Source organism: Rattus rattus, chromosome 1 (genome assembly GCF_011064425.1).
Source record: "Rattus rattus isolate New Zealand chromosome 1, Rrattus_CSIRO_v1, whole genome shotgun sequence".
NCBI classification, from domain to species: Eukaryota; Metazoa; Chordata; class Mammalia; order Rodentia; family Muridae; genus Rattus; species Rattus rattus.
In genome coordinates, this window is record NC_046154.1 from 249,957,141 (window position 1) to 249,984,978 (window position 27,838).

The 27,838-nt window shown below is 49.5% G+C and overlaps 1 protein-coding gene across 6 annotated transcripts in view; it reads left to right on the forward strand.

The window, feature by feature from the left end:
- The window catches only part of Mgat3 (beta-1,4-mannosyl-glycoprotein 4-beta-N-acetylglucosaminyltransferase), a 41,931-nt gene extending 14,954 nt beyond the window's left edge, over nucleotides 1–26,977 (forward strand). For 3 of the 6 annotated variants that reach the window (XM_032918030.1, XM_032918050.1, XM_032918037.1), the window contains one exon: nucleotides 22,438–26,977. In XM_032918030.1, the coding sequence (XP_032773921.1) occupies nucleotides 22,439–24,046 (1,608 nt within the window). In that variant the 5' untranslated portion in view covers nucleotide 22,438 and the 3' untranslated portion in view covers nucleotides 24,047–26,977. Of the gene's footprint in view, nucleotides 1–3,260; nucleotides 3,405–10,479; nucleotides 10,926–22,437 lie in introns of those variants that run through there. The other 3 variants (XM_032918021.1, XM_032918042.1, XM_032918012.1) reach the window with 3 other exon arrangements.
- The last annotated feature ends 861 nt before the right edge of the window (nucleotides 26,978–27,838 follow it).

Sequence of the window (27,838 nt, forward strand, 5' to 3'; positions counted from 1 at the left end):
TTCAGAGCACTTTGCAGCGTGCCTGCAGAAGCTAAGCCAGTCTTCTAGGAGGCAGGCAGTGTAACCCACAGCCACGGTCACTTCCTTTTGGCTGCCCATGCCTGTAGGAGTGTCTGCCATGACACGTGTCCCTGACCTTATGCGTTTCCCTACCTCAATATCACAAGGACAGTGTAAGAAACAAAGCTTCCGGGGTTGGGGATTTAGCTCAGTGGTAAAAGCGCTTGCTTAGGGCGCAAGGCCCTGGGTTGGTCCCCAGCTCCGAAAAAAAAAAAAAAAAAAAAAAAAAAAAAAGAAAACAAAGCTTCCTCGAAAGGGGCTTCACTCCATCAACAGAGAGGTCTTGAGAGGACAGTGGAGGGGTAGGGAGCACCCCCTCCCTCCTCTAGCCCTCTGGGCTAGATGCAGCTAAAGTGGCCTTTTGTACTTTGTTGCTGGAGGCTGGAGGCCTGGGTGGGAGGGGCTGGCACAGCTGGGACAAGACTGGGCCTCAGCAGAGGGGGTTGAGGGGATGTTCTGAGGAGGGGGAAGGTGGTGGGGTGTTCTCAGCACTGAAGTAGGGAGGGTGTCCCATCGGATGTGAGTTCTTAGTGTCTGGGCCCATCCTCCGAGGACCCTTGAGCGGGTCAGAGCTTGTCGCTCTGTACAAGAACCCTTTTCCCAGGGTTCCTTGGGTCCTCGCACTGTTTGGTTCCAGTCCCCAGCAGTTGTTTACTGGCCAGCCAAGCCAGTGGGAGTGGAAGGCAGAAGTTGACCCTTCTCTCCTACAGTTGACATTCCTGAAGGCAGAGAGACATAAACAAGGGCTAGCATCTCCCTCAAGGATGAACTCTGGGGTTGAGACCTGGGGGGGTGGGGGACAGAGGAGAATTAGTTGTTGGGGCAGGGGTCAGGAAGGTCTTGGGCAGTGACATCAGAAAGAGGAGCTGTCTGCACGCAGAGATCTGAGGTAACAGTGCACCAGAAGGCTAAGACAGCCTGCATGAGGACTCCAGGGTGAGCTTAGCCCGAGGAGGAAGGGTAGGGAAGAGGAAGGTGAACTTAGCAAAGATGTGAGAGCCATCTTGGCAGGATCTATGAGCAACCTGGGTTTCTTTCTGGGTGTTATGTACCATGAGCAACAGGGCTAAGAGTGGGAGACATCCAGGTGGGGACATTGTAGTGACCTGTGGCTGTTAGGGAGGCAAAGGGAAGCCAGTGAGCTTGGCTTTGGGGTTGCAGAAGAGGAAGAGGGGTCAAGTTTCCTACCAGACACAGGGTGAGGCTACATGTAGAGCGAGTCTCAGGAACTTGTAAAGCAGGTCCTTGTCAAGGCTCCTAAATGTCATCTCATCTAGTCCTTGTGAAGAGAGCCGCTGGCTGATCTGACTATGCAGGCAGGAACTCTGAGGTTACCTGCCTAGGATCATTTGGTGGTGGGGATAGAGGAAGGACAGGCTTTGAGTTTAAATCCCTTCAACTCAGAGCTGAGCTTCCCAACACTACCGCGGGGGCCCAGAATGTTTCTTTTGTCCCATCCTCTCTGGCCTTAATAAACTGAGAGGCACCCACTCTTAATACCACTACCCAACTTCAAGCTCAAGCTGCCCCTTGATGCTGTGCTGGGGAGTTACTAGTGCAGGGAACAGCCTGTTCTTCATTGCATAGCTATGGAAGGCGGTTCTTGACAGAGCTGGCCTCGGTGTGTCTGTTGAATTTGCCTTCATTCTCGTTTCCTACTGCTGATGAGACAGGGCCACCTTTCTGGCTGTGGGAGGCTTGAGGCTTGTAGGTAGCAGGGAGTTGAGGGGCAGGGACCCTGTCAGATTCGTCCCCCACTGGCCTTTGGAACTCTGAAGACGCTTGGGATCAGTTCGAGTGAGTGTGGCTCAGTGAGTATCAGAGGTCCCAAGCTTCCACAGAATCTCACAGGAGACAGGTTCACCTTCTTCCAGTTGAAGCCATTAATCATTAATCTCTTGCTTGGATTGCCCAGTTCCTCTCTGGCCTCTCCTGTTTTGAAGGTCAAGCCTTGCCCCTCTCCTCAAGCTCTATCCAGCCTCTCACTACAGAAGTGGGGAGGGCCTGCGTCTGCCAGGCAAGTCTTGGTGTCTTAGCTCCATGTCTCCTTTCCTCTGAGGAGCTATGGGCAGCTGGGCCAGTACATGCCGTGGCATCTGGCAGATGGAGATCCTGACACACAGACGGGGAAGGGGCTCCTGCCTGTGGGCATCCTGTTTGGTTATTGGTTTGTGGGATGTTTATTGTGTTGATGTTAGGGTGTGTTTTGGGGGGCGGGGTTAGGACTTGGTGGTTAAAGCCTTCTGGGAAGTTGAAGAGTCAGGCTACCCAGCCAACTGCCTGGAAGTCCAGGGCCTTTGAGTGGTCTGAGCTTGGAGACTGCCTCAGGGAGGTGGAGGCTGTCCTGCGGTGTAGAAGTGGAGAGAGAAACCTCTATGAGTGGAGCATTGCGTGTGGAGCCGGGGTTAAAACATGGTGGCCCCCGTGAGTGCTTAGAACTCTGGCTGGCCGCCTTCAAAGCTCAAGTCTGACTTATATCCACCACAGAGGATGAGGGTTGTGGCCAGGCCAAAATGGGACTGCTAGGTAGTGTAGCAGCTGCTTGAGGATCTCCTCTAGGCTTCTGAAGTCTCATCTGTGGTCAACCACACAGATCTCTCAGTTCCCCCGTGGAAGGAGAGCTTCTGTGCCACACTCCACTGTGGAACTGTGGTTACTAAGCTGGAGGCAGAGTTCTTACCCTGGGCTTGTCATCCTGGGTCCCTCTACACAGAGAGATTTTGGTCCAATCTAGCACTTGGGAATGAAAGACTGGAAAATAGAAGAGGTTTCCTTGACTCTATAACAAGTGGGAGAGCAGCCTGGGCTACATGAGACCCTGTCCCAACACAAGTGCACACAGAGACAGACTGACAGAAAGAAAGGCAGAGAGAGAAGGAGAGCTTGCCTGCATGCTATGCACATCTTTCAGTTGTTATCTTTGGTCTTCTGAGAATATCCCTTGCGGGTAGGACATAGTCTTCTAGGATGAGGGTTGTGGCCAGAGAGTGCGTAGAGCTCAGAGGAGGGAGGTCTGAGGTTGGTTACCTGCACTTGGCCATGACAACTCCAGGAAGGGAAAAGGCAGGTGGTGCTTCCTGCCTCGCCCAACACCTGGCTTCTCAGAGAGTAGGGCTGCCCCCCCCCAGCTGCCTGTTTGCCTATTTTACAAACAAGGAGACCTGAGGCCTGGGAAGAGGTAGCTCCAGGAAGCCATTCCAGGTAGACAGCTGTGCTGACATGGACTTGGCTGAGGTCAGTTCGTGGCCACACAACTGATAATCTTGTTTGTCCCTGGACACCAAGGAAGGAATCGGCTGCTACAAAAGCCAGAAGCTGGGACTGAGCCGAGGGCCTCCAAACAGGTACCATATGGTGGAATGGTGGGCAGAGATGGCAAGTAGAGACCCAGGTAGTGACCCTGTACAGGTGGAGTGGTGGAGAACATAAGCCTCAGGTAAGGTCAGAGGACCAGGGCTTGTCCCTTGATTCTGTGCCTTAGCCTCTTAGCTGTAAGTAGCGGTGAGTGGCCGGGGGCAGGATGCAATATGAACTACTCTGAGCAGGTTTCTGTGGGTGTCTCTGGGTGGTCTTAGGATAGGCCCCCGAACCTCTCACACTTGCAGGTCACTGGAGAGCGGTGGGAGAGGTTTGAGTCAGGCAGGCAAACGGTAACACTTGAGTAGCCGGATCACTTGGAGCCTCCTGCCCATGGCCTGAGTTGCCAGCGGTCAGGACTGGGGTAAAACACAGAGGGAAGGTGTGAGATGTAAGCAAGGAGGTTCCTGTGGAGGGGCACGGACCAGACATGTTAGGGGCATGTGTGCAAGTGTCCTGTCAGTCCTGTGAAGCCCAGGTTTTCCTAACTTGGACGTTCTCTAACTTCCTGACGTACCAGTGACTTCCCTTCCCCACATCAAATTGTGGGTGAGTTGACAGATGGTAAGGATGTCCAGGGTGGCAAGTACCTGAGGGTAGAGCTGAGGAGGCGCTGGCTGTCTCTTCAGATCTTCAGAGAACTTGGGGCTTTGTGAACTGTGGTTTTAAAATTGCTGCAGCCAAGCCTAGTGGAGGTACCATGGGCGCTCACACTGGTTGGAGGCAGAGAGATGCATGGGTTGAGAACTGCAGATGTCAGGCTGCTATCAGCCAGCTGTGTGTCAGAGCCTCTGTCCTCCAGAGGGGAGGGAAGTGGGTGGCGCACAGCGCCTGGCAGCAGACAATACTCCAGGAGTCAGCTGCCCTGAACAGAAGGATGAGGAAGGTGCTATTTCCTGGGAGGGATGACCCGATTCCGCTCTCCCGCAGTCTGTCCTCCCCTCCCTGGTTAGAGGGCTTAGCTGTGTGTGTCCTCTTCAGAAGACTCCCGTTAACCCTCATGCTCTCCTCAGCTTCCTCATCGCTGTCCCTCTGAGCTGAGCTCTTTAAGGGTTTTTGTTAAAAAAAAAAAATTAATAAACTGTTTTTCCTTTCCCAAGTCCTGCTCCGAGAATGATGGTTCTGAGATTAAATATTTACTAACAAATGTCTAGGCCATAAACTTTGGCTCATTCCTTTACTAGGTCATAACTTATTTAACCCATTTAAACTATTCTATGTCTACCATTTGGTTAGTTAACCTCTCCTTCTTTCCTTCAGTCCCAGCCTGCTTCTTCTCGTCTCCCTCCGTGTATCTCCAAGGTCGTCTGCCTGCTGGTTTTCATTCATCTCCTGGTTTGTTTTTTTGTTGTTTTGTTTTATTTTTTGAAAGATGTATTTATTTTTATTTATATGAGGACACTGTAGCTGTCTTCAGGCACACCAGAAGAGGGCATCAGATCCCATCACAGATGGTTGTGAGCCACCATGTGGTTGCTGGGAATTGAACTCGGGACCTCTGGAAGAGCAGTCGGTGCTCTTAACCCCTGAGCCATCTCTCCAGCCCCTTGGTCCATTTTTTTGTCTTATCTCTTGTGGCTCTCCCTGAGTCTCTCTTTTATCTCTGTTTCCTAGATCCTCTCTCTTGTGGCCAGTGTCCCAACTTCTATTTTCTACCTTAGTTCATTGGCCATTGGCTTTCTTATTGACAGCTGATGTTTCTAAGAGATTCTTTCTAGTTTTATCCTTCTGTCTGACCTCTGCTGCAACGGCTCCCAGGTAGCCATCCTACCTATTCATCCTCCCAAACCTGTACCCTGGACTGTAGTCCCTGTGTCCCCCTTGGCCTTGGATTAACTTCCCTGTATCCCAGCCAGGTCCAGACTCTTCTGCTTTGGGCACTTCGATGGCATATGTGAAAGGTCATGCTTCCTTGCTACAGGAAATGATGAAGGAAGGTCATATTTCTTTTCTTTTCTTTTTTTTTTTTTTTTTTTTTTTGAGTTGGGGACCAAACCCAGGGCCACAAGCACTCTACCACTGAGCTAAATCCCCAACCTGGAAGGTCATATTTCTGAGAGTAACACATGACTCATTCTTTTGGTTTATCCACATCTGCTCTGGTCTGGGCCACCTCCTGTCGACCTCTGGCTGCAAAGGGGCTTGGAGGGACCCTTTCCCCTTCCTGACCTGTTCTTTCTGGGATGTTGTTCCCCTTGACCATCTGCAGGGCTGTGTGTGTGGGTAGTAGTAAGGGCCCATTCATCACAGGTCCATATGGGGAATCTATCTGTCTCTCATATGCCCTGGGATCTTTGTTCCTCAGACAGCTAGAGGGTGAAGACCCATCCCCACACTCTAGGCCTGGCTATGATGAGAAACCTGAGTTTGACCTCCTGTATGAGTTTGGTCAGGTCGCTGACCTTCCGTGGACTCCATTGTTCTGTTGATGGAGACGACACAGTAAGGCTAGCTGGACTTCTTTTTCTTTTCCTTTCTCCTTCCTTCCCTCTTTCCTTCTTTCCTTCCTTCCCCAAAGAAAGTTTCTCTGTGTAGCCCTGGCTGTCCAACAACTCACTCTGTAGACCAGGCTAGCCTCGAACTCAGAGATCTACCTGCCTCTGCCTCCCAAGTGCTGGGATTAAAGGCATGTGTCACCACCACCTGATTTAACTGAGGCTGGCCATTTATTTTAGGCCATTCTCATCATGACATGACAGCAGGCAGACATGGTGCAGGAGAAGGAGCTTAGTGTTCTACACCCAGATTGGCAGGTAGCAGGGCAGGTGAGCCACACTGGACTTGGTTTGAGCCTCTGAGACCTCAAAGCCCAACCCCTAGTGACACACCTCCAACAAGCCACACCCACTCCAACAAAGCCACATTCCCTAACAGTGCCATTCCTTATGGGTTCTTTCAAGCCAACACATTCTTGTCTGTGGTCCCCATAGGCTATATCATCAGTCCAACTTTAGAAGTCCCCAGAGTCTGTCAAAGCCTCTGACCCGTTTAAAAGTCCACAGTTCGAAGTCTCTTCTGTGATCTCTTAACTGTAGTCCCCTATAAAATCAAGAGCAAAAAGCAGACCACACATATATGATATTCAGCATATGATGGCACAGGATATACATTACCATTCCGAAATAGAGAGAAGAGAGCATAGTGAGGAAGTACTGAACCAAAGCAAGATGGAAAACCAGCTGGTTAAACTCCAAGCTCTGCATCTCTATGTCTGATGTCAAAACATCCTTCAGATCTCCGACTCCTTTCAGCTGTGTTGACTACAACACACTTCTTTCTCTTGGGCTGGTTCCACCCCTGTTAGCAGCTTTCCCCAGCAGGTATTCCACGGCTCTGGCATCTCTAACATCTTGGGGGTCTCCAAGACTACCTGGGCTTCACACAATGGATTCTCTAGGCCTCCATGCAAGGACACCCCTGTCACATGCTTGGCTTTGGTGCCTTTCTTTAATCATGGAGGGAGATTCCGTAACCCCTTTCTCCTGCCCTTGACTCTAAAGCCAGAGCCACATGGCCAGTCTTCTGGGGCCTGATTACATCTTCACTAGCTTTCTGGTTTTGATGGATTCCTTCACTGCTTAAGCTTGGCTGTTCTGGGACTCCATCTGTAGATCATGTTGGCCTTGAACTCAGATATCCAATTGCCTCTGTCTCTGGAGTGCTGGGATTAAAGGCGTGGGATTAAAGGTGGGATTAAATGCCTAGACGGTTCTTTATTTCCTTTTCACCTGGTTGAAGCTTAGCTGGGTGCGGTCCTGCCCTGAGGTCACCACTCCCTTTATTTCATTAAACATCAGGATTCTCTTTAATCTGTTTATCTCCGTGAACACAGGATTTAGTTCCATCCCACTTCCTGGTGCCCCCTTTCTCCTCAAACTGTGCACTTCCTACTTTTCCTTGCTCAGCTTGCTCCATTTCGTTATTGATCTGCGTAAGAGTGACCACCAGTAAGCACACACCAGAGTTGACACTAGGCCATTTTGATAATTCCTCTGCCGAAGCAATTTATCCAAAACTCTTCAGTTTGGCCTCAGGCGGATTTTTTTTGGGGGGGGGGGCAAGGGCAAAAAGCAGCTGCATTCTTCACCAAAATATTACAAGAAAGGTCTTTGGGCTACATAACTGAAATTCTCTGAAACCTCTTCAGTCAGGCTCCCATAGTTCAAATCACCCTCAGCACCGCCATCTTCATCTTTTTTTTTTTTTTTTGGTTCTTTTTTTCCGGAGCTGGGGACCGAACCCAGGGCCTTGCGCTTCCTAGGCAAGCGCTCTACCCCTGAGCTAAATCCCCAACCCCTCCACTGCTTTTCTAACCCTAAGTCCTTCCTCTAAACAAAAGAATGATCAGGCCTATCTATCACAGCAATGCCCCAGTCTCTGGTACCAACTTCTGTCTTAGTTTTAGGGTTCCTATCCCCATGAAGAGACACCGTGACCATGGCAGCTCTTATATAGGAATCCATTTCATGGGGCTGGCTTACAGTTCCAGAGTTCAGTCCATCATCATTATGGCAGGAACTGTGGATGGCAGGGTACTGGAAGACCTGGTGCCGGAGAAGTGTCTGAGAGTTCTACATACAGATGGCCAGGCAGCAGGAAGAACAAGAGAGCCACACTAGGCTTGGCTTGAGCATCTGAGACCTCAAAGCCCGCCCCCTAGTGACACCTCCAACAAAGAAAGCCACATTTCCTAACATTCCTTATGGGCTTACAGGGGCCATTTTCTTTCAAACCATCACAGTTACCTAGACTGTACTGGACTAGGTACAGTCTGCTAGGACCTTAGCCCACAACCATCCCACACTCAGGTCTTTCCCTTCACTCCAGCTGGCTGTTCCCTCATCTGCCCCCATCAATCTAGCAGGGCCGGTATAACCAACCTAACTGCCTCTCTGCCTCCATTCTCTCTAGGCTGATCAGTTGCAAGCTTAATACAATAGTGCCCAGTGCATGTAGCTACAGGTATTAGTTTGTTCCTCCGTTGTCAGAGTCAGGTTCCTGGGCTCAGTAACTGCATGGGATGAGTAGCTCTTGTATTGGACAGTGTAGTCCAGGTCCATTTCCATTGTCACAGGGAGTTCTGTTGAACAACAATAAGGCTGGCCATATGACCCATCCTCAGGTATAAGCTGACCAGGTTCACCCTGCTTACTGCCTCCTGGAGCCTGTGGCCAAGGTCTGCCTCCTTCCTAACCACTTAGGATGGAGTGTGGGTCTCGAGCCCTGAAGGGCAGTGGGTCTGGACAGGTGAGTGAGTCCAGCTGCTTTAACCCCCTTGAGCCTCAGTTTCCTCATGTGTAAAATGGGAGTGTAGGCTCTACCTCAGAGGGAGGAAGGGGAAAGCATGTAGAAGTTTCCTAGCTGGTGCCTGGCATTTCTATCAAGGCTGTGGTAAGTGGTACGTGTCACTTTAGCATGAATTAGGCAAACCACAGGTAGGTCATGGAAATCGGGGCTCTCAAGAGTCACTGCTTCATTGGCTCACCGTAAAAGCCATGAATGCTTCTGACCACAGCTAGCCTTTGGTCATGACTAATCTGCTTGCCTCTGGCAACAGTAGAATTGTCCTTTGTCTCCACTGCCGGGTAGGGAGTATGGGGGAAGGTCAAAGTCCTGGCAGGGCAGCTCTCTCAAGGACTTGCCAGCCCCTTCTGTAGAAGAGTTCTGAGGTAGCCTGCAGGATGCTGAAGTCAGGCTAATGAGGGCTTGGAGGAAGGGAAGGAATCAGTCAGGGTGCAGATGGTTGTGGGGTAGCAAGATTGAGAGCTGTCAGTGAGCTTTTTACTCTGGAACTAAAACAGCCAAGGGATCTCTATGGGATCTAGGTGGTCTGGTCTGGTCTGGGTACCCCGGAGCACAGGTTGGGCAAAAACTGCCCTCTCTGTAGTTTTCTTCGCCTCCCTGACTTTGATGGTTTTGCCCACATAAGGCACAGTGGCAGTTGTCCCATGGTAAACAGGATGGCAAAGACCATCCAAGCAGGCAGGTGTCCTTGATAGCTTTGACAACACCTTTTCCCCTGGAGCAGACTTTTCCCCTCTGGGTGAGCCAGGGAATGGACTGGGTATCCCAGGCTTTCCTCAGCCCAGATATTTGTGTTTATCCTGGAGCAGGACCCCAGCCTACAGCCCCACTAGAGAGTACTCAGATCTGTCTGTTAGCTACCAAAGGATGCCTGGCCAGTCTTGGCTTCTATTAGCTCCATTTCTTTGCATGATAATGTGTGATTGTTGACCAGCTTCTAGCACCACTGACACCAATCCCTTCCAGACATGGGGAATAACTCTATGCTGTGTAGCATTTTTTTAATGAATGGAGACTGCAAGCCATACACTACAACAGCCTCTTTAAATTGCATTTCCATTGGACACCAGGTAAACTCATTATAAGTATGACCGCCATCATTAGTGGGCATGTGCTGTACAATGATTGGAAAAGCTGAAGGTTCCTGTGTAGCCCCAGACAAATCTTCTTGCTCTCCCTGGCTCCTTGTCTCACAGAAGTGCTCTGGGCACCTGGCAGTGAAAGTGCATGGAGCAGGGCAGAGTGGCAGTCTGCCCTCCAGCCTAGTTTGCTGCCCTCTTTCATTGTGCTGTAAATTCCTGGTTTCAGACATTAAGCCTGAACCCTGTTCTCTCACTGGCTTGTTTTGCTTTCCAAGTGTTTCTACCTCTATCTGCAAAGCCAACTCTGCAATCTTTTCTAAGATAAGAAAATTGAATGAACCTTCAGAGTTTCGACTTTCCCCCCAATCTTTCTCAAAATGATATACATGAAAACTATGAAGCAAAACCAGAAAACCCCCTCAGGTAGCAAGGCAGGCAACCACCCAGTGGCAGTAGCTGCTATTTTTACTCACCTCCTTAAACAACCTTGCCAACCCATCAAAACTTGCTAATTCCTCTACTACCTTAGAAGTGAAGTTACCCCTTATACCTAGGCCACATTGGGCACCACCTCTATGCTTAGATTTTTTTTCTTTTCAAAACCTACCTTAGGGTCCTTAGATGCTTCAATCTAGCCCACTGGTGAGAGGTAGAGGAGAAAGAAGGTTAATAGGGAAAAGGAGGTTGTAGACCTGGTTAGAAATAGTTCTTCAGGGGTGTTTCTACTCTTCATTGTCAAGATACCAGCAGTCCAGTTCTATAGCAAACAGCAAACAAGAGTCAGTAAGTAGCAACAGCATGATGCAGCAGAAACAGCAAGGCTCTGAAGAATCAGCATGAGTCAGCAGAAGTGGCCAGAACCGGTTAGAATGCCACAAGAAGTTCTTTGGTGTGTTTTTATGAAGTGAAGACCTGTGAAATGTTGCATGGTGTAGCAAAGCAAGAGTATCCTCTCACTGTTTGTGGGGTTCCATTTATATTCTTCCTAAACACCACGTGTCTTTTTTTTTCCTCAGCAAAACATCACATGCCCTCTCACAAGACAGTTTCCAGAAAAACATCAAGTGACCCAACTAAGTTGTTAAAGAAACCAGAAATTATCCACTTCAGTTATGTGGCTGGGTGAGTGGCTTAAGTACCCCAAGGCTTCTGTTTCTTCTAAGCAAGCTGATCTCCACCAGGCTTGGCTCTGCTCTGGAGCCAATCCCTAGTTTTTCTCAGGCATTTGAAGCAGCAGAGCTTGGCACTACAGAGGCTATCTTAGTTATGGTTTTACTGCTGTGAACAGACACCATGACGACCAAGGCAACTTTAAAAAAAAAAAAAAAATATATATATATATATATATATTATTAATAATATATATGTAACTGTCTTCAGACACACCAGAAGAAGGCATCAGATCCCATTACAGATGGTTGTGAGCTATTATGTGGTTGCTGGGAATTGAACTCAGGACCTTTAGAAGAGTAACCAGTGCTCTTAACCATTGAGCCATCTCTCCAAACCCCAAGGCAACTCTTATAAGGACAACAGTTAATTAGGGTTTGCTTACAGGTTCAGAGATCCAGACCATTATCATCAGGGTGGGAGCGTGGCAGCATCCAGGCAGGTATGGTGCAGGAGAAGCTGAGAGGTCAGTCACATCTTCATCTGCAGACCTCTAAGAGAAGACTGGCCTCCAGGCAGCTAGGACTAGAGTATTAAAGCCATGCCCATAATAATACACTTCCTCCAACAAGGCCACACTTCCTAATAGTGCCACTCTCTGGTCCAAGCATATACAAACCATCACATTCCATTTCCTGACCTCCCATAGGCTTGTTCAAACATATAAGTCTATGGGGGACATACCTAAACATAGTATAACACACAATACATTTAGTCCAACTTCCAAAGTTCCCATAGTCTGTAACAGTCTCAACAATGTTAACAAAGTTCACAGTCTCTTCTGAGATTCATCAAATCACTCAGCTGTGATCCCCAAAGCAAGACAGGGAGCCAGCTGGGCATACTTCAAACTCTGCATTTCCATATCTGATATCAAAGCGATCTTCAGATCTCCAACTCCTTTTTCATTTTTTTTGACTGCAACAAACTTCTTTCTCCTGTGCTGGTTCCACTCACTGTTGGTAGCTTTCTTCAACAGATAGCCCACAGCTCTGGCGTCTCAAACATCTTGGGTCTCCAAGGCAACTTCAATGTTACAAGCTTCTTGTTTCAATGTCTGGGATCCACACATAATCTTCTGGGCTCCTCCAAAAGGCTGGTGTCACTTCTCTAGCTCTGCCCTCTGTAGCACTCTAAGCTCAGGTTGATCGACTCCACGGCCACTGCTGTTCTTGGCGATCATCCCATGGTACTGGCATCTCCAATACACTGGAATTTTTCTCTGCAACTAGGCTTCACCAAGCCTCTCATAGGCTCTCTTCATATGTCATGCCTCCTTTGCATGATCCATTCAGTCCTGGGCCATCAACTGCAGTTGAGGCTGCACCTTCACCGATGGCCTTCCATGGCCTCTCACAGTGCCAAGACTCAGCTGCTCTTCATGACCCCTTCATGTCTTCAAAACCAGTACCACTTGGGTGGCTCTTACATTACCAAGTATAGCTGTAGCACTAAGTACAACCTTGGCTATGTCTGGAACACAGCTTCTTTGTGCTCTCAGAAAACATTTCCCAAAAGATTTCGCCTCAATGATGTTGGTCTCTTCTTAATCACCACCCACTAATTTCTTAGCTCTAGCTGACCAGCATCAATTGTCCATGTAGTCTCTTTCTCTTGACTCTAAAGCCAGAGCCACATGGCCGAAGCTGCTGAGTTTCACTGCTTCCTGGAGCTGAAACATGACTCTCTTGTTCTATTACATTATCACCAGCTTTCTGTTTTCCAACTCCTTCACTGCCTAAGCTTGGCTGTCCTGGAACTTGCTCTGTAGACTGACTTTGAACTCATGCCTGTCTCTTAAGTGCCAGGATTAAAGGTGTGTCACACCACATCTGGATCTAAAATTTGCTTTGTTGCATGCTCACACCTTAAACTCAGAGATCTGCTTGCCTCAGTCTCCTGGAATTAAAGGCATGCACCACCAGGCCTGGTCCTAAACTTAGCTGAGTGGGATCTTGCCCCAAGGTCACCACTCCCTTAATTCAACTTAATCTCCTTGAACACAGGATTCAGCTCCATTCCACTTCCTGGTGCCCCTTTGATACTTGAACTATATATTTTATATTTTTCCTTTCTAAGCTTGCTACATTTGTTCAAAATGCTCTTCATGAGACTTAACCAGAGAATAAAGTTAATGCTGGGCTTTTTTGAGACTTCCTTTGTCAATGTAGTTAATATAAATCTCTTTTCCTTAGTCTCATGTAGACTTTTCAGACAAGGGCAGAAAGCAGCCACTTCTTTACCAAAATACCACAAAAACAGTCTCTAGGCCACATGCTGAAATTCTCCACTGAATCCTCTTGGGCCAGGCCTGCACAGTTCAAATTGATCACAACAACAAAGTCTTTTATATTCTTAGTAGGATAGCCCATTAAGCCCCACTGCTTTCCAAATCCAGAGTCCCAAAATCCACATTCTTCCGAACAAAAGCATGGTCAGGCCTATCACAGCAATACCCAAGTCCCTGGTACCAACTTCTGTCTTAGTTAGGGTTTTACTGCTTTGAACAGACACCATGACCAAGTCAAGTCTTATAAAGGACAACATTTAATTGGGACTGCTTTACAAGTTCAGAGGCTCAGTCCAGTGTCATGGCAGGAGCATGGCAGCATCCAGGTTGGCATGGTATAGCTGGAGCTGAGAGCTCTACATCTTCATCTGAACACCTCTAAGAGAAGACTAACTTCCAGGCAGCTAGGACTTGGGTATTAAAGTCCATACCCACAGTGACACACCTACTCCTAATAGTGCCACTCCCTGGCCCAAGCATATACAAACCATCACAGAGGCTTAGGAAGCTGGATGATATATGGGCCAGAGTGACCACTCGATCACTATGTATAGCCATGACCTGTGGAGCCCAATCCGATGTGTACTCATCAAGGAGTGGATAAGGATGAGAAGTGAAGAGACAAACCCAGTGTCAGCCTCTCTTTGAATCCTGAAGCCTCAGGAGTCCGACAAGTTCTGTCAGCGCCCAGTCTGTCTGTTGTTACTCCTGGGGCCATTAAGCTTTAAGTCAAGAGGATCTCTGTGTGTCTTCAGAGACCAGGGAAGGCTCGGAAGGGATGGATGTGTTGCCAGTTGGATGAGTGAAGACCAAGGCACACTGGCAGAGAGCACTGCCTTGGAATGAGGGCGTAGGCAATATCCTCCCTTATTATGTGTGGGGTGTGTGTATGTGTTTATGCCTGAGTGTGTGTGTGTGTGTGTACACATATGTATATGTGCGTACAGAAGCCAGATGTCAACATCTTCAGTCACTCTCCACCTTACCTTCTGAGTTAGGGTCTCTCATTAAAACTTGGACTTAGGGGGTTGGGGATTTAGCTCAGTGGTAGAGTACTTGCCTAGCAAGCGCAAGGCCCTGGGTTCGGTCCCCAGCTCCGAAAAAAAGAAAAAAGAAAAAGAAAAACAAAACAAAACAAAACAAAAAAACTTGGACTTAGCTGATTGGCTGTGCTGGCTGCTGAGCTCGCTCTGCGAATCACTTGTTTCTACCTTAACAGTTCTGGGATTACAGGTACATGAAGCTGTGCCCAGCTCCTTACATTGATGCCAGGGATCAGACTTAGGTCTTCATGCTTGTGCAGCAAACACTTTGTTCATTGAGCCATCTCCCCACACCCTGGGCAGAATTCCCACTTAGGGGCCTTTTGGAGCTAAGAGTAGAGACTAGAGATGCCTGGCTCAAGGTCCTGAAGCCTCATGAGATACTCAAACGATGCTGCAGGGTGATCAGTGTCAGTCGCCTGTGGTAAGCAGCTCCCATTTGGCCCAGTCCTTTATTAAAGCCTTCCAGAACAAGGCACGTTCAGTGGAACATCTACATCCCAATGTCTGGCAGGAGACAACAAAGTGAGCATTTACAGAGCAGCCTCTGGCACCAGGCGCCCTAGAGAATGCTTCAACACCATAGCTTCTTATTTTCATCCAAGGAGACAGGCTCAGAAAGGCAAAGAGACTTGCCTTAGAGTACACAGCTAAGTTACAGTACTAAATTCCCATGCTTAACAGTAACCGGGAATGCACACCTACTGTGTGCCTGGGCAGCTTCCAGCCCTTTCCACAGACCACTGAAGGAGAAACCAAGGCACAGAGAGTCAAGAAACTCACAGGCAGCATATGGATCTGCCCTTTGTAGCCACAGGCTGCCTTGTGCCTCAGGAACTTCTGGACATACAGATTGCTCACAGACCCCAGAAGCAGACAGAGTGCTAGAGGACCTTGTGCAAACCCTAGAATAGATAGGGCAGACCTTAGCACAAAGTCGGGATAATCTTTAGAGCAGATGAACCAAGCAGAATTCCTGAAGGTGTTTCTGAGCTGGGTTTTGCCTTCTTTTTTTTTTTTTTTTTTGGTTCTTTTTTCGGAGCTGGGGACCGAACCCAGGGCCTTGCGCTTCCTAGGCAAGCGCTCTACCACTGAGCTAAATCCCCAACCCCGGGTTTTGCCTTCTTATTCCGCTCCATGCACACCCCAGTACTGCCTATAGTTGTTGGCCTGACCATGTCTCTACCATGAATCTGGTCCCTTCTCCCAGTTAGAAGAACCAGAGACCTCATTGCTAGCCCAGAGCTAAGAACACTAGAGATCCAGGCATCAAGGGGCAGGGAGGGAGGCAGGGTCATTGGGTGTCATACAGGGGAATAACTCTTAGGTCATGAACAATCTAAACTATAGCAGAGGCCAGTCAGCAGGAGCTAGGACAAGGGCAGTCAAGGGAACACCAGATCCCAGCTAAGATCCTGATCTGCTCAGGCCAGCTCAGGACCATGGAGAGCTCCACAGGCACCTCTGTCACTAAGTGACACCCAGTGAGTGACACCTGTCAGGCTGTCCCCTAGAGTTGCTGCTGCATGAATCCAGTCACAACCTCCGGGGCTACTGGCTGGACTCAAGCTGATCCTGACTCTGAGGTCATGGCAGGTCACGGTGTTACCCTAACAGTATTAAGAAACACAGGTGAGGGGAAAAGCTCCACCCTCAGCATGGAGGACACTGTCCAGTGGAATAGGGGTCTGGAGCAAACAAAAAAAGGCAGAGGCTGAATTCTTGTCTTCCAGGATTGGGGCACTTCTGCCCTTGGACCCCAGAACTCTTCATGCTCTGGCCTTGGGGCTCCAGGGCTCACACCAGTGGCTTCTGAACTCTCCAACTCCCAGCCTTGGAGTGGGAATCACACCAGGGTTCCTTGGTTCTCAGGCCCTTGGACTTGGACTGGACCACACAACATGCCCACTAGGGTCTCTACTTTGCAGACACATGCCGCCATTTCACAGGCTAATCTCTGAAGCCATGTGAGCCACTTCGCCCAATAAATCCTCTGTCTGTCTCTCTTGTTGAGCCGTCTGTCTAGAGAACCCAACTCACAGGTGTGCCACTCCATCTTGTCAGATTTCTTCATGTCACCTTCCAATAAGAGCCAAGGAAAACAGTGTGTAGGAGGGAATAGAGACGTAGAAGAGGGAGAGGATCTCCCTGGATCAGATTTGCCACTGTCCTACTGACACCTTCTTGGCTTGGCCTCAGTCTCCGGTGTCCAGGAAGCAGCTCATCTCCACCCTTTTACCAATTCAGCCAGGAGGCTCAGTCCCAGGGGCAGGGTGCAGCTGGCACGGTGGGTCTCTTGGGACATGGTGTCGATCTCCAGCTCACACCTGCCTCGGCCGGCTCAGGCTTTGTCTGGTCTCTACAGCAGAGCCTCAACTGTTTCTCGTTGCTTTGAGACAGGATAGCACGTCCCTGGGCTGGAGTTTTGTTCCTGTGAACCCCTTACCTGCAGACAATTTATCCAGGGACAAATTTCAGGCTAAGAGCTGGCATGGACGGAGCACATACTGACTGAGCTAGGCCCTTTGTGTGAATTTCTATACAAACGCTAACAAGACAGTGAAGCCCAAGGCCATGCACACAGCGAATGGCAGAGCTGGGGGTTGGGTGGGACCATCTGCACTTGTGTGAGTGACAGTGAATACCTTGAGAAGGTTCTGGGAAGCCCCTGGGGGATTATTGAAGAATTTTTATGGCTTTAGTGGGACCTAGTATAAGCCTCTGAGCTCTAGGATCAGTCTCTGCAGAAGGGCCCAAAGGACTTTGTCCTCAGAAAGCTGCCTGTCTGGCCCCTGAGGGCAGTGGCTCAGCTCTCTGGAGGTAAAATCCTTCATCAGTTGAACTTGTTTCTCAGGCAACTCCTGGGATCTTTGGGTTCCCAAAGTCTGGAACATCCTGAGGAGCAAGGTAGGAGTGGGGTGGTGTCCCTAAGGCCTTCACTTCTGACAGTTGTGTGATAGTGACCTGTGCTCTTATCTGGATCTCTTATCTGAGGAAAGTAAGAGCTTCAGGCATGCTGCTGGGAGTCCCCGTTCAGGTCACTTCCCACCCCCATGCAGACAGCAGAGTGGCTGCTACCCAAAGCTAGTCTACCTCCCATCCAGTTAATCAACACACCTCCCTGAGTTGACAGTTCCCTGCCACTCTTGTCAGAGCCCTCTGTCCACCACCCTCCCTTTTGCCACCTTGGAAGGCAATTATGGAGGGTGAAGGTGAAGCACATGTGAAGGTAAGAGGATAACTTGCCAGAGTCGGTTCTCCCACCGTGTGAATCCCAGTGATGAAGCTTAGGTCACCAGGCTTGATGGCAAGCTCCTTTACCTGCTTAACCTTCTTGCCAGCCCAATCTACACCCCTGACCTTGGCCATGAACCCTGCATGATCTGGCTACATCGTCCTATTGTTTTCCCTGACCCCAGCGAGGTATTCTTATCTGAGTCTAAGCCACAGATGCACAGAGCGAGTGGTGTGATTCTCAGTCTGCCAAAAGACGGGGAACTCGGGGAACTTGAGAAACTGCTGATCTGAGCCCTGGAGTCCTAAGGTCGGCAGGAGGAGAAGAAAGGAACTTGCCCAGGCTCTGCCATTTTGTTCCCTCTAGACCCCTTCCCATTGGTTAGTGTCCTCCCCTGAACAGAGGTTGCACCCTTTTCTCTCTGCCTTCCCAGTCAAACCTCCAGAAATACTCTTAGATGTTCAGTTCTCCAGATGTCCCTTAATCCAGTCATTTGAGGGCGGGGTCCAAAAAAAAAAAAAATTCAGTCATTTGACCCATCAGTTCACTGCTCAGGGAGCCTGTCTGGCCCGCCCATGAGTCTGTGCCTGTACCCACCTATCCTTTAATTCTGCTTCATTACTTCCCAGGTCAGAACTCTATCCTGCACGGTATTGTGTGAGTGATTCATCCCACTCTGACAGGAAGCTCCCCTGGGGCAGAGTTTGTCCTTGAAGGTTCTCAGTGGTTGGCTAGGTGTTGGCACATAGAGATATGGGCTGAGGTGACCATGGCGGCTGCCCACTGCATGTTCTCTGGGTGGACTCTGTCATCCCAATTGGGTTCAACTTAGGAGGTAGAATGGCTCAAGAGAGCTCTCTCACCAGTAAAAATGCCACCACTGTCTCTTTTCAATTAAGTACCCTACTGAGCAGTCAGCAGTGTACACATTAGTTCATTCTTCTGGCTAAGGTTTCTTCATGTATATGAGGCTGACCTGGGTACCCGCTTTGTGTTGGGAAGATTGTATGAGGCTGTGCACATAGCATGCTTAGGACAGAAACTGATGTGAGGCTCAGGTCTCAGTGAAGCTTGGTAACAGCCGCAGAAACATTGCAACATGGTAACAGAGGCAGAAACATCGCAACATGGTAACAGAGGCAGAAACATTGCAACATGGTAACAAAGGCAGAAACATTGCAACAGGATCATGGCAACAGGGCCCAATGTGCTCCTCAGTGTTAACTGTACCTGGATCTCCTGTACTGTTGAGGGAGAGAGACAGGTTTGCCTGGGGACCAGCAGTCATTTTATGAGCTGTGACTCATCACGGTCATGGTGTTTTGGGCAAAGTCTTACCGTCCTTCCAAGTCTGTTTCCCCATCAGTAAAAACTGGTCACGGTGACCTTTTGAAAGGCCGAGAGACTTAACTGAGGCCCTGAGGCCAAATGCTTGTTTATCCCACTTCACATATATGCTGCTTTAGCCCAAACAATGTAGTTGAGGCAGTGACAAAAAGATTAAAAAGAGAGGGAGACTCTAGATCGAGTATGGTGTGCCTGCTGATCACACAGCTAAGGGAAGATCCTGCTGGAGGTTTCCAGCCTGGAGCATTTGAATGGTTGAAAGTTTACTGTGCTTACTTTGTACCTACTGTGCTCCAGAAACTCCATGCCCAGGTCCCAGGACCTTGCTAAAGGCCAGGAACTAACTTACTTACTTTTACTTTCTTTTTCTTTTTTTTCTTTCTTTCTTTCTTTTTTTCTTTCTTTCTTTCTTTCTTTCTCTCTTTCTTTCTCTCTTTCTCTCTCTCTCTCTCTCTCTCTCTCTCTCTCTCTCTCTCTCTCTCTCTCTCTCTTTCTTTCTTTTTTTTTTTTCTGGAGCTGAGGGTCAACCCAGGTCCTTGCTTGCTAGGCAAGCGCTCTACCACTGAGCTAAATCCCCAACCCCTTTTTTTTCTTATCTATCTATCTATCTATCTATCTATCTATCTATCTATCTATCTATCTATCTATTTTGACACAGGGTTTCTCTATGTAAACCTGACTGTCTAAAACCTACTCTACACCAGGCTGGCCTCCAACTCTCAGGAGGCAGAGGCAGGTGGATCTTTATAAGTTTGAGGCCAGTCTGGTCTATGTTGTGAGTTTCAGGACAGGCAGGGCTAAACTGTGAGACGCTGCCTCAAACAGCCAGTCAGGCCTGTTGACCCAGACCTTTAATTCCAGCACTCTGGAAGCCGAAGTGGGCAGATGTCTTTTGAGATCAAGGCCAAGCCTGGTCTACACTGCAGTTCCAGGCCACCAGTCAAAGGTATACAATGAGACCCTGTTGCAAACAAAACAAAACCAACAAAAAACCCAAACAAACAAACGAAAACCCAACAAAGCAAAAACCAAAACTAAGCAAAACACACAATAGCATTAACAACAATAAATGAAAAAAAATAAACAGACTGGTTTCTGGGTGTGGACAATCGGAGTGGTTTTCTTTGTTCTTGGCTTAGACTCACAAATCTCAGCACGTTAGACACTAGGTCCAATCCAGTTGTTTTCCTGATTCATTAATGAATTGAAAAGACTTTCACGTTAATAGGAATAGATCTTTCCTTTCCTTTTAAATTCCACAAAACACGCCCAGCCTTTTCATTTCCTTTGCTTTGCTAAATGAATCGCTGTACTCACGAGATGTGGGAACTAACCACTTGCTATTCATTGGCGCCATTTAATTTCTCAAATAGCTTCTGGTTGTGGATAGAGATGTTGGTCTATCCACTCGGCCTCTCTACTATTATTCTACAGAGAGGAAACAGACACCAGCGTGTCACTATTAACGAAACTCCATTATTTCGATTTGATGTTATTTTGGTGGAGTTTGGTGTTGGGAGTGCCACCCGGGGCCTCCAGCAGGCTAAGCATGCGTGCCTCCCCCCCACCCCAGCCCCCCGCACCACCCCTAGCAGAGAATGTATTTCTTTCAGAGTTGTTGGACTGCACGTGGACGAGCTTGTGCAGGGAGCGCCCGGGACAGAATCTTAGCCTTTGGCATTTGTGGTCATTCTTTTTTTTTTTTTTTTTTTTTTTTTTTTTTTTTTTTTTCGGGGCTGGGGACCGAACCCAGGACCTTGCGCTTCCTAGGCAAGCGCTCTACCACTGAGCCAAATCCCCAACCCCGTGGTCATTCTTTAAAATGCTCCTGTCAGGGCAGAGGATGGAGCTCAGTGCCTGAGCACGCACGGCCTGTGATCAAACCCCAGAAACTCAGAAAAAGCAAACCATTCCTCTCATGGTTCTTTTCCCAGGTTTCCCCACTCTACTGTCCCCCGCCCCCTTCCTGACAGCTTCAGGGTGGAACTGAAAGATATGCTATCTATAGGTGTTGGTGACTGTGCACACCTTTGATCCCAGCACTGGGAGGCAGATTAAATGTGGACTTTTAAACTCTTACTTGTGGAGAAAGCAGATTGTAGGCCCCAGTTAACAAAAATAAAGAAATAAAGGGAGGAATTCCAAACTCTGAACTCAGAGTAGCTGTCCTCAGTTGGAGATCATTCTGCATCTAGAGAAGGAGAGAGGAGAGAAATTTAACTCTGGTCCAATTTTAGTTTAAAACTAGTTGGGCTGGGTGCAGTAGTGCATGAAAAGCCTTTAATCTCCAGCCCTTGGCCCACAGAGGCAGGCAGATCTCTGTGAATTTGAGGCCATCTTGGTCTACATAGTGAGCTCCAGGACAGCCAGAACTAATAATAGAGACCCTGTCTTTAAAATAAAAAAAATAAAGTATAGACCTTGTCACAGCGCGCGCTCCCCACCCTCTCTCTCTCCCCCCTCCAAATGATTTTTTTTAAATATTTTTATTCTGTGTGCATTGGTGTTCTGCCTGCATGTATGTGTTAGGGTGTCAGGTTCCCTGGAACTGGAGTTAACGTTTCAAGCCTCCACATGTGGGCTGAACTTGAACCTGGGTCCTCTAGGGAAGCAGCCAGTGCTCATAACCTGTGAATCATCTCTCCTGAGTCATCTCTCCAGCCCATATTCACGGGTCACTGGTAACCGACTTAACTGCCTTCCTGTGATACACAGACATTAGAGGTAGAAGGTCTGAGGGTACCCCCTTGTTAGAGACAAGAACATAAAATTAGGAGGCCATCCCAGGATGGGGAAAGGTGCTGGCAGCTTAATGAATGCACTTTCCTAGCCTTTAGAATTTGGCCTGATTTCTGACCTTGATGAGTTGGTGGTCCTTAAAACTCTTAGTTTCTCAGCATTTTTCTATGAAAATGTATTGAAAAGGTTTGGTTGGTTCCTTCACATACAGAAAGAAAGAAACAAAGAGAAGAGAAAGGGGAAGAAAAATATAAAAGGAACAGTAGCCTAGGGCAGGGCATCAGCAAGCCTCTAGGCAATTGGCAGCTGCTTCACACCCCACCCTCTACCTATTGGAGCCTGACACCCTCCAGGACAATTTCCCCCTGGCTGCATTTTGCTCCAGGAGCCAAGCCTAGCCCTGTTGAGCAGTTGGTGGCTTCTGGTGGAAGAGCAGTCTACAGAAAGGTGACGTGTAGTGGGTCTCAGGGCTGTGGGAACTGGGATCACAGGGGTCTTGGTACAGTCAACTTTTTTTTTTGAAACAGGATCTTTCTATACAGCGTTGGCTGTCCTGGAACTCATTAGGTAGACTAGGTTGGCCTTCGGGTCACAGAGACCTATCTTCCTCTGCTTTTTAAGTATTGTCAATTAAAGGTGTGTAACCTGTGTCATTAAAGTCCTGGGACAGTGAACATTTGAGGACAGAAGATGGGTGACTAAGTGCAGGGCATTCTCACAGCTGACTGCAGCTAGAATTCCTCTCAAGTCCCCTTCCTAGGACAGGAGTCTCAGGCTGCCCTGACTTTTTGCTCTCTCTATCTCCTGCAGGATGAAGATGAGACGCTACAAGCTTTTTCTCATGTTCTGTATGGCCGGCCTGTGCCTCATCTCCTTCCTGCACTTCTTTAAGACGTTATCCTATGTCACCTTCCCGAGAGAACTGGCCTCCCTCAGCCCTAACCTCGTATCCAGCTTCTTCTGGAACAATGCCCCTGTCACTCCCCAGGCCAGTCCGGAGCCGGGTGACCCCGACTTGTTACGGACTCCACTCTACTCCCACTCCCCCCTGCTCCAGCCACTGTCCCCTAGCAAGGCCACCGAAGAACTGCACCGGGTGGACTTCGTGTTGCCGGAGGACACCACAGAGTATTTTGTGCGCACCAAAGCTGGCGGTGTGTGCTTCAAACCAGGTACCAGGATGCTGGAGAAACCTTCTCCAGGGCGGACAGAGGAGAAGACTGAGGTGGCTGAGGGGTCCTCGGCCCGGGGTCCTGCTCGGAGGCCTATGCGGCATGTGTTGAGTGCACGGGGAGGTCGGGGCACTAGGCGCAAGTGGGTTGAGTGTGTGTGCCTGCCAGGCTGGCACGGGCCCAGCTGCGGGGTGCCCACTGTGGTCCAGTATTCCAACCTGCCCACCAAGGAGCGCCTGGTACCCAGGGAGGTGCCGAGGCGGGTTATCAACGCCATCAACATCAACCATGAGTTCGACCTGCTGGATGTGCGCTTCCATGAGCTGGGCGATGTTGTGGACGCCTTTGTGGTCTGCGAATCCAATTTCACCGCCTACGGGGAGCCTCGGCCACTCAAGTTCCGAGAGATGCTGACCAATGGCACCTTCGAGTACATCCGCCACAAGGTGCTCTACGTCTTCCTGGACCACTTCCCACCTGGTGGCCGTCAGGACGGCTGGATTGCAGATGACTACCTGCGTACCTTCCTCACCCAGGATGGTGTCTCCCGCCTGCGCAACCTGCGACCTGATGACGTCTTTATCATCGACGACGCGGACGAGATCCCTGCGCGTGATGGTGTGCTGTTCCTCAAGCTCTACGATGGCTGGACAGAGCCCTTCGCCTTCCATATGCGCAAGTCCCTGTATGGTTTCTTTTGGAAGCAACCAGGCACACTGGAGGTGGTGTCAGGCTGCACCATTGACATGCTGCAGGCTGTGTATGGGCTGGACGGCATCCGCCTGCGCCGCCGTCAGTATTACACCATGCCCAACTTTCGACAGTATGAGAACCGCACCGGCCACATCCTAGTGCAGTGGTCTCTCGGCAGCCCCCTGCACTTCGCGGGCTGGCACTGCTCCTGGTGCTTCACACCCGAGGGCATCTACTTCAAACTCGTGTCGGCCCAGAATGGTGACTTCCCCCGCTGGGGTGACTACGAGGACAAGAGGGACCTCAATTACATCCGAAGCTTGATTCGCACTGGGGGATGGTTCGACGGCACACAGCAGGAGTACCCTCCTGCAGACCCCAGTGAACACATGTATGCTCCTAAGTACCTGCTCAAGAACTATGACCAGTTCCGCTACTTGCTCGAAAATCCCTACCAGGAGCCCAAGAGCACTGTAGAGGGTGGGCGCCGGAACCAGGGCTCAGATGGAAGGTCATCTGCTGTCAGGGGCAAGTTGGATACAACGGAGGGCTAGGGCTGTGCAGTTTCACAGGGCTGGGCTGGCTGAGATGATGGCTAAGCCAGTGTTATCTTTGACCTCCTCATTATCCTGGGGCTCTTCAGAGAGCCAGGAGTCCTTGGAGTTGGTCCTCTGGGCTCAAGCCCCCTAGAATTAAGGGTCAGGCCTTTTATCCCAAAACAGAAAAGAAAAAAACTATTTTTTAGTACAGAAGAGCAAGCCCAGACATCTATGCAGCACTTTTTGTCCCCAAGAGTGCTGTGGGAAAGAGGTGTTCCTGGGGAGCATGCAGTCGTTTTCTGGGACTGGTACTGGGAGTGCTATGGAACTTCAGCCTAGTTAAGAGAAGCCCACCTTTGACATCCCAGATTGTTGTCCTGTAATGGACAAGGAGGTATACCATGCCAGGAGTTCCCAGCATCCTGTAAATAAATGCAATGGGTCCAGGAGCAAGAAGAGACAGTAAGGAGGGACTAGAAAGTGTATCTGCTCCTGATCTTGGCCAAGAGGCTGGGGAAGCATTGGGAAATGGCACCCTGGAGAGAGAGCACTTTGCAGCTTCCTCAGACATGCTGGACCCAAGAAATGAGGTCACAGATGGCTGGAAGGGAGGAGCCGGTGGCTGTCAGTCCCTCTGCCTCTCTAAGGAGACATGCCTGGGGGGCTGAGGTTCCAAATATACCTTGATGACTGATCACTTTCCTGTTGCTGTCTTGTGGGAGCTGCTTTGATGGACTCTAGGAGTCTAGTTCTCGGGGTGGGACAGGAGCTGGACACCATATGGACAGCCAGTATAGTAGGTGGGACAAGAGAAGGAGACGAACAGAGGCCCTATATCCTTCTCTCCCTCCCCATCACTATCTGCTGGCATCCAGTCCCATTTTTATGACATCCCCTTCCCCAGCCCTGTAAGAGCAAGCTGGGGGCCAGGAAGGGACCACAAGTTCTTCTGGGGTCCAAGAAAGGACCTTAAGGTCAGTGGCATTATCAACCCATTCCTCTTAATTTGTCTTGGGGGGGAAGGGTGCAAGATGTATTTGAGAAAACGCTAAGCTGCTATAGAAGCCCCTTGGCAAGCAGCAATTACAGTAATACCAGCTTGTTACTAAGTAAATAGTGTAGAAAGAGACGGTCCAAAGCCTGTTAGACAGTCAGCTTAGCTTCACAAACAACCTCCAGGTCTGGTAGAGTGGCTGCACCTGCTCACATGGTAAGGCGAGGAAGTGTGGACTCTTTCCTGAGAAGGGCAGGAGTCAGATGTGTCTGTTGCTTCTGATAGTGTCTTACTGGTCAGGACTTAGCTGCACGGCTACAGGTAGTTGCAAGGGAATCTGGGAAATGTAGTTTTGAGCAGGACAGCAGTGTGTCCGCCTCAGTTTGAGAGTTCTGTATTATTTACCCCAGCATCTTTACAGGAAGGGAACAAGTGATTGCTCATCACCCTGTTCTCTTCCTGTCTGCCCTGGGGTTGAGGTACAGTGGGGACTTGCAGGTGTATGGGAAGAGTGGGTGCCTTTTCCTGAGGCCCCTGATATTCCCTCGATACCAGTATGCCAGGGCTACCTGTGGAATGGTCCGTGTTTGTGCGTGTGTGTATATTTATGGGCATGGGTGCATGCTTGGTGTGTATTGTACATGTCTGTATCCATGTGTCCCTGTATAAAGATGATACTCAACGTGTGGGTGTAGGAGCCTAGGCTTGGCTGTCCTCTTCCTTATGACCTGGATCTCACGGTCTCATCTCCTATGGCTCCATAATATGCCTGAGGTGGGAAGTCCACGGCGGAACCTTGAAAGCAAGACTAGAAGGGAGTACAGGGTCTGTCTGTCTGTCTGTTTTTCAGTCTGAGGAATGGAATCTTCTAGATAGAGGGATATGCAGCTGAGAGCCCACCCCTCAGCCCCCCTTGCCCCGCCACTTCCTCCCACTGCCACCCCAGCATCTCCTGGATGTAACTCTGTCTGGAGCAGTTTGCCAGGTGGTGGGTATAGTGTGGTGGCTGCTCTGGCAAACAGGCATGGAGGGAGATGAGGGGCTCTATGGCTCCTCTCCTCCCGTTGAGGGACATACCCCTGTGGAACCTCTCCTTCAAAGAAACTTCGTCTCAGGTTCCTCTTGGGGCTGAAAGGTGACCACAGAAGTCAGGGCATCCCAGAGACTTATGGGTCCATCTGAGCCAGGGCTCTCTCCTGAGATGTCTGTGGATGCTTCTGTGTGATACCTACCCCCTTGAATGAAATCTTTACCCCCACACTCTTGGAACCCCCCAAGCTGCTTCGTAGATGTCCTGTTTCAGGCATTTCAGGGCTCCTGCCCACAAGTGATCAATTCAGGGAGGGAAAAGGACACTGGGAAAGCATAGGTCTGCTGGGCTGGCCTTCCTTCTCGCACTAGTAATGGGGAGATAGCATAATAGTTCCAACTAGGCAGAAAAAGGCCTGACCATGGGCTGAGAGACCACCTGTGAGAGGTGGGACTAAAAAGTTTCACATCTAACTACAGCATACACTGGGAAGATGAGGGGCAGGGAACCCAGGACCACTCCCCCCAAAAATGAAGAGAAACTGAACTGAATGTGAATGTGGGCCCATTCTCCAGGAACCACTGGCCTGTGATCCCTAGACCCAAGGAAGCCTCTACAGGCATCCAGCTGGCCTCGTTCACCCAGGGGTCACAGTGGTTATAAGGGACAAGCTTGACGAAGCTTTGGGAACAAAGGTGAGATTCAGGGTGGGAAGGCAGGACTCACCCAAGCAGAAGGTAGGGCCCTGGGAAATGTGTAATTTAAGGACACCAATAATAATAATAGTATTATTTTTTTTGTAAAGGAAAATCAATATGTACATTCTGAAATCATTTTCTCTGTAAATGGTTGAATTTCATTTCACCCTTAAAGGGATGCTTAAAGGAGAAGATAATATTAATAATAAAACAGCTGAGAAGTCTGGGTGGTGTGTGTGTGTTGTGTATGGCCAGTTTGTGGATGCCCCAGGGCAGAGATGGACCAGACAGCTCTGGTCTGGCTGCCAAATCTGGGCCCGTGGGGCACAAGGCCCTCATCAGGTCAGATTGTGGGGGGGGGGGGGAGAAACTGTACACGGTCCCCTCACTTGGGGATGTGGTCACCTTCAACTTGGGCTTGTTTCCCACTTCCGCCTTTGGGTGCCCCTGGTACCCAGTGTCGGTCAAGGTCACATTGCCGCTTATGTTCTGGACCTAGGAAAAGACTGTGACCTCTTTTTTTTTCTTCTTCTTTTTTTTTTTTTTTAGAATTATTTATTTATTTCAAGTATAGGACACACTGTAGCTGTCTTCAGACACACCAGAAGAGGGGCATCGCTGGGAGTTGAACTCAGGACCTCTGGAAGAGCAGCCAGTGCTCTTAACCGCTGAGCCATCTCTCCAGCCCAGACTGTGACCTCTTATCTGGGGTTGACAATCTTTGCCCTCAGGTGTTGCAGCAGTCACTAAGGCCTTGGAGCACAGAGCCTCTTGTCCCTGGCTGCGTCCTAAGGATAGCCTGAGACAGGGTGGGTCAGACTCTTAAGCGCTGCCTTTGTGGGACAACTCTGTAACCTCCACATGAGACTGAAGGTCCGGAAGCCAGAGGGTGACAGCAGTGTTAATGGCCTGACACCTGAGACCAGAACTGCTCAGGTCTCTGGCCACACTCCCAAAGTTCAAAAGGAGCTGAGTGGATGCTTAGGGTGGGAAGGGACAATGAGTTCTGAAAAACCCAGGAAGTGAAAATGAAGACACCCAGCATGGCCAGGAGAGGGCGACAGCGACCCACTCGCCGGGAGGTT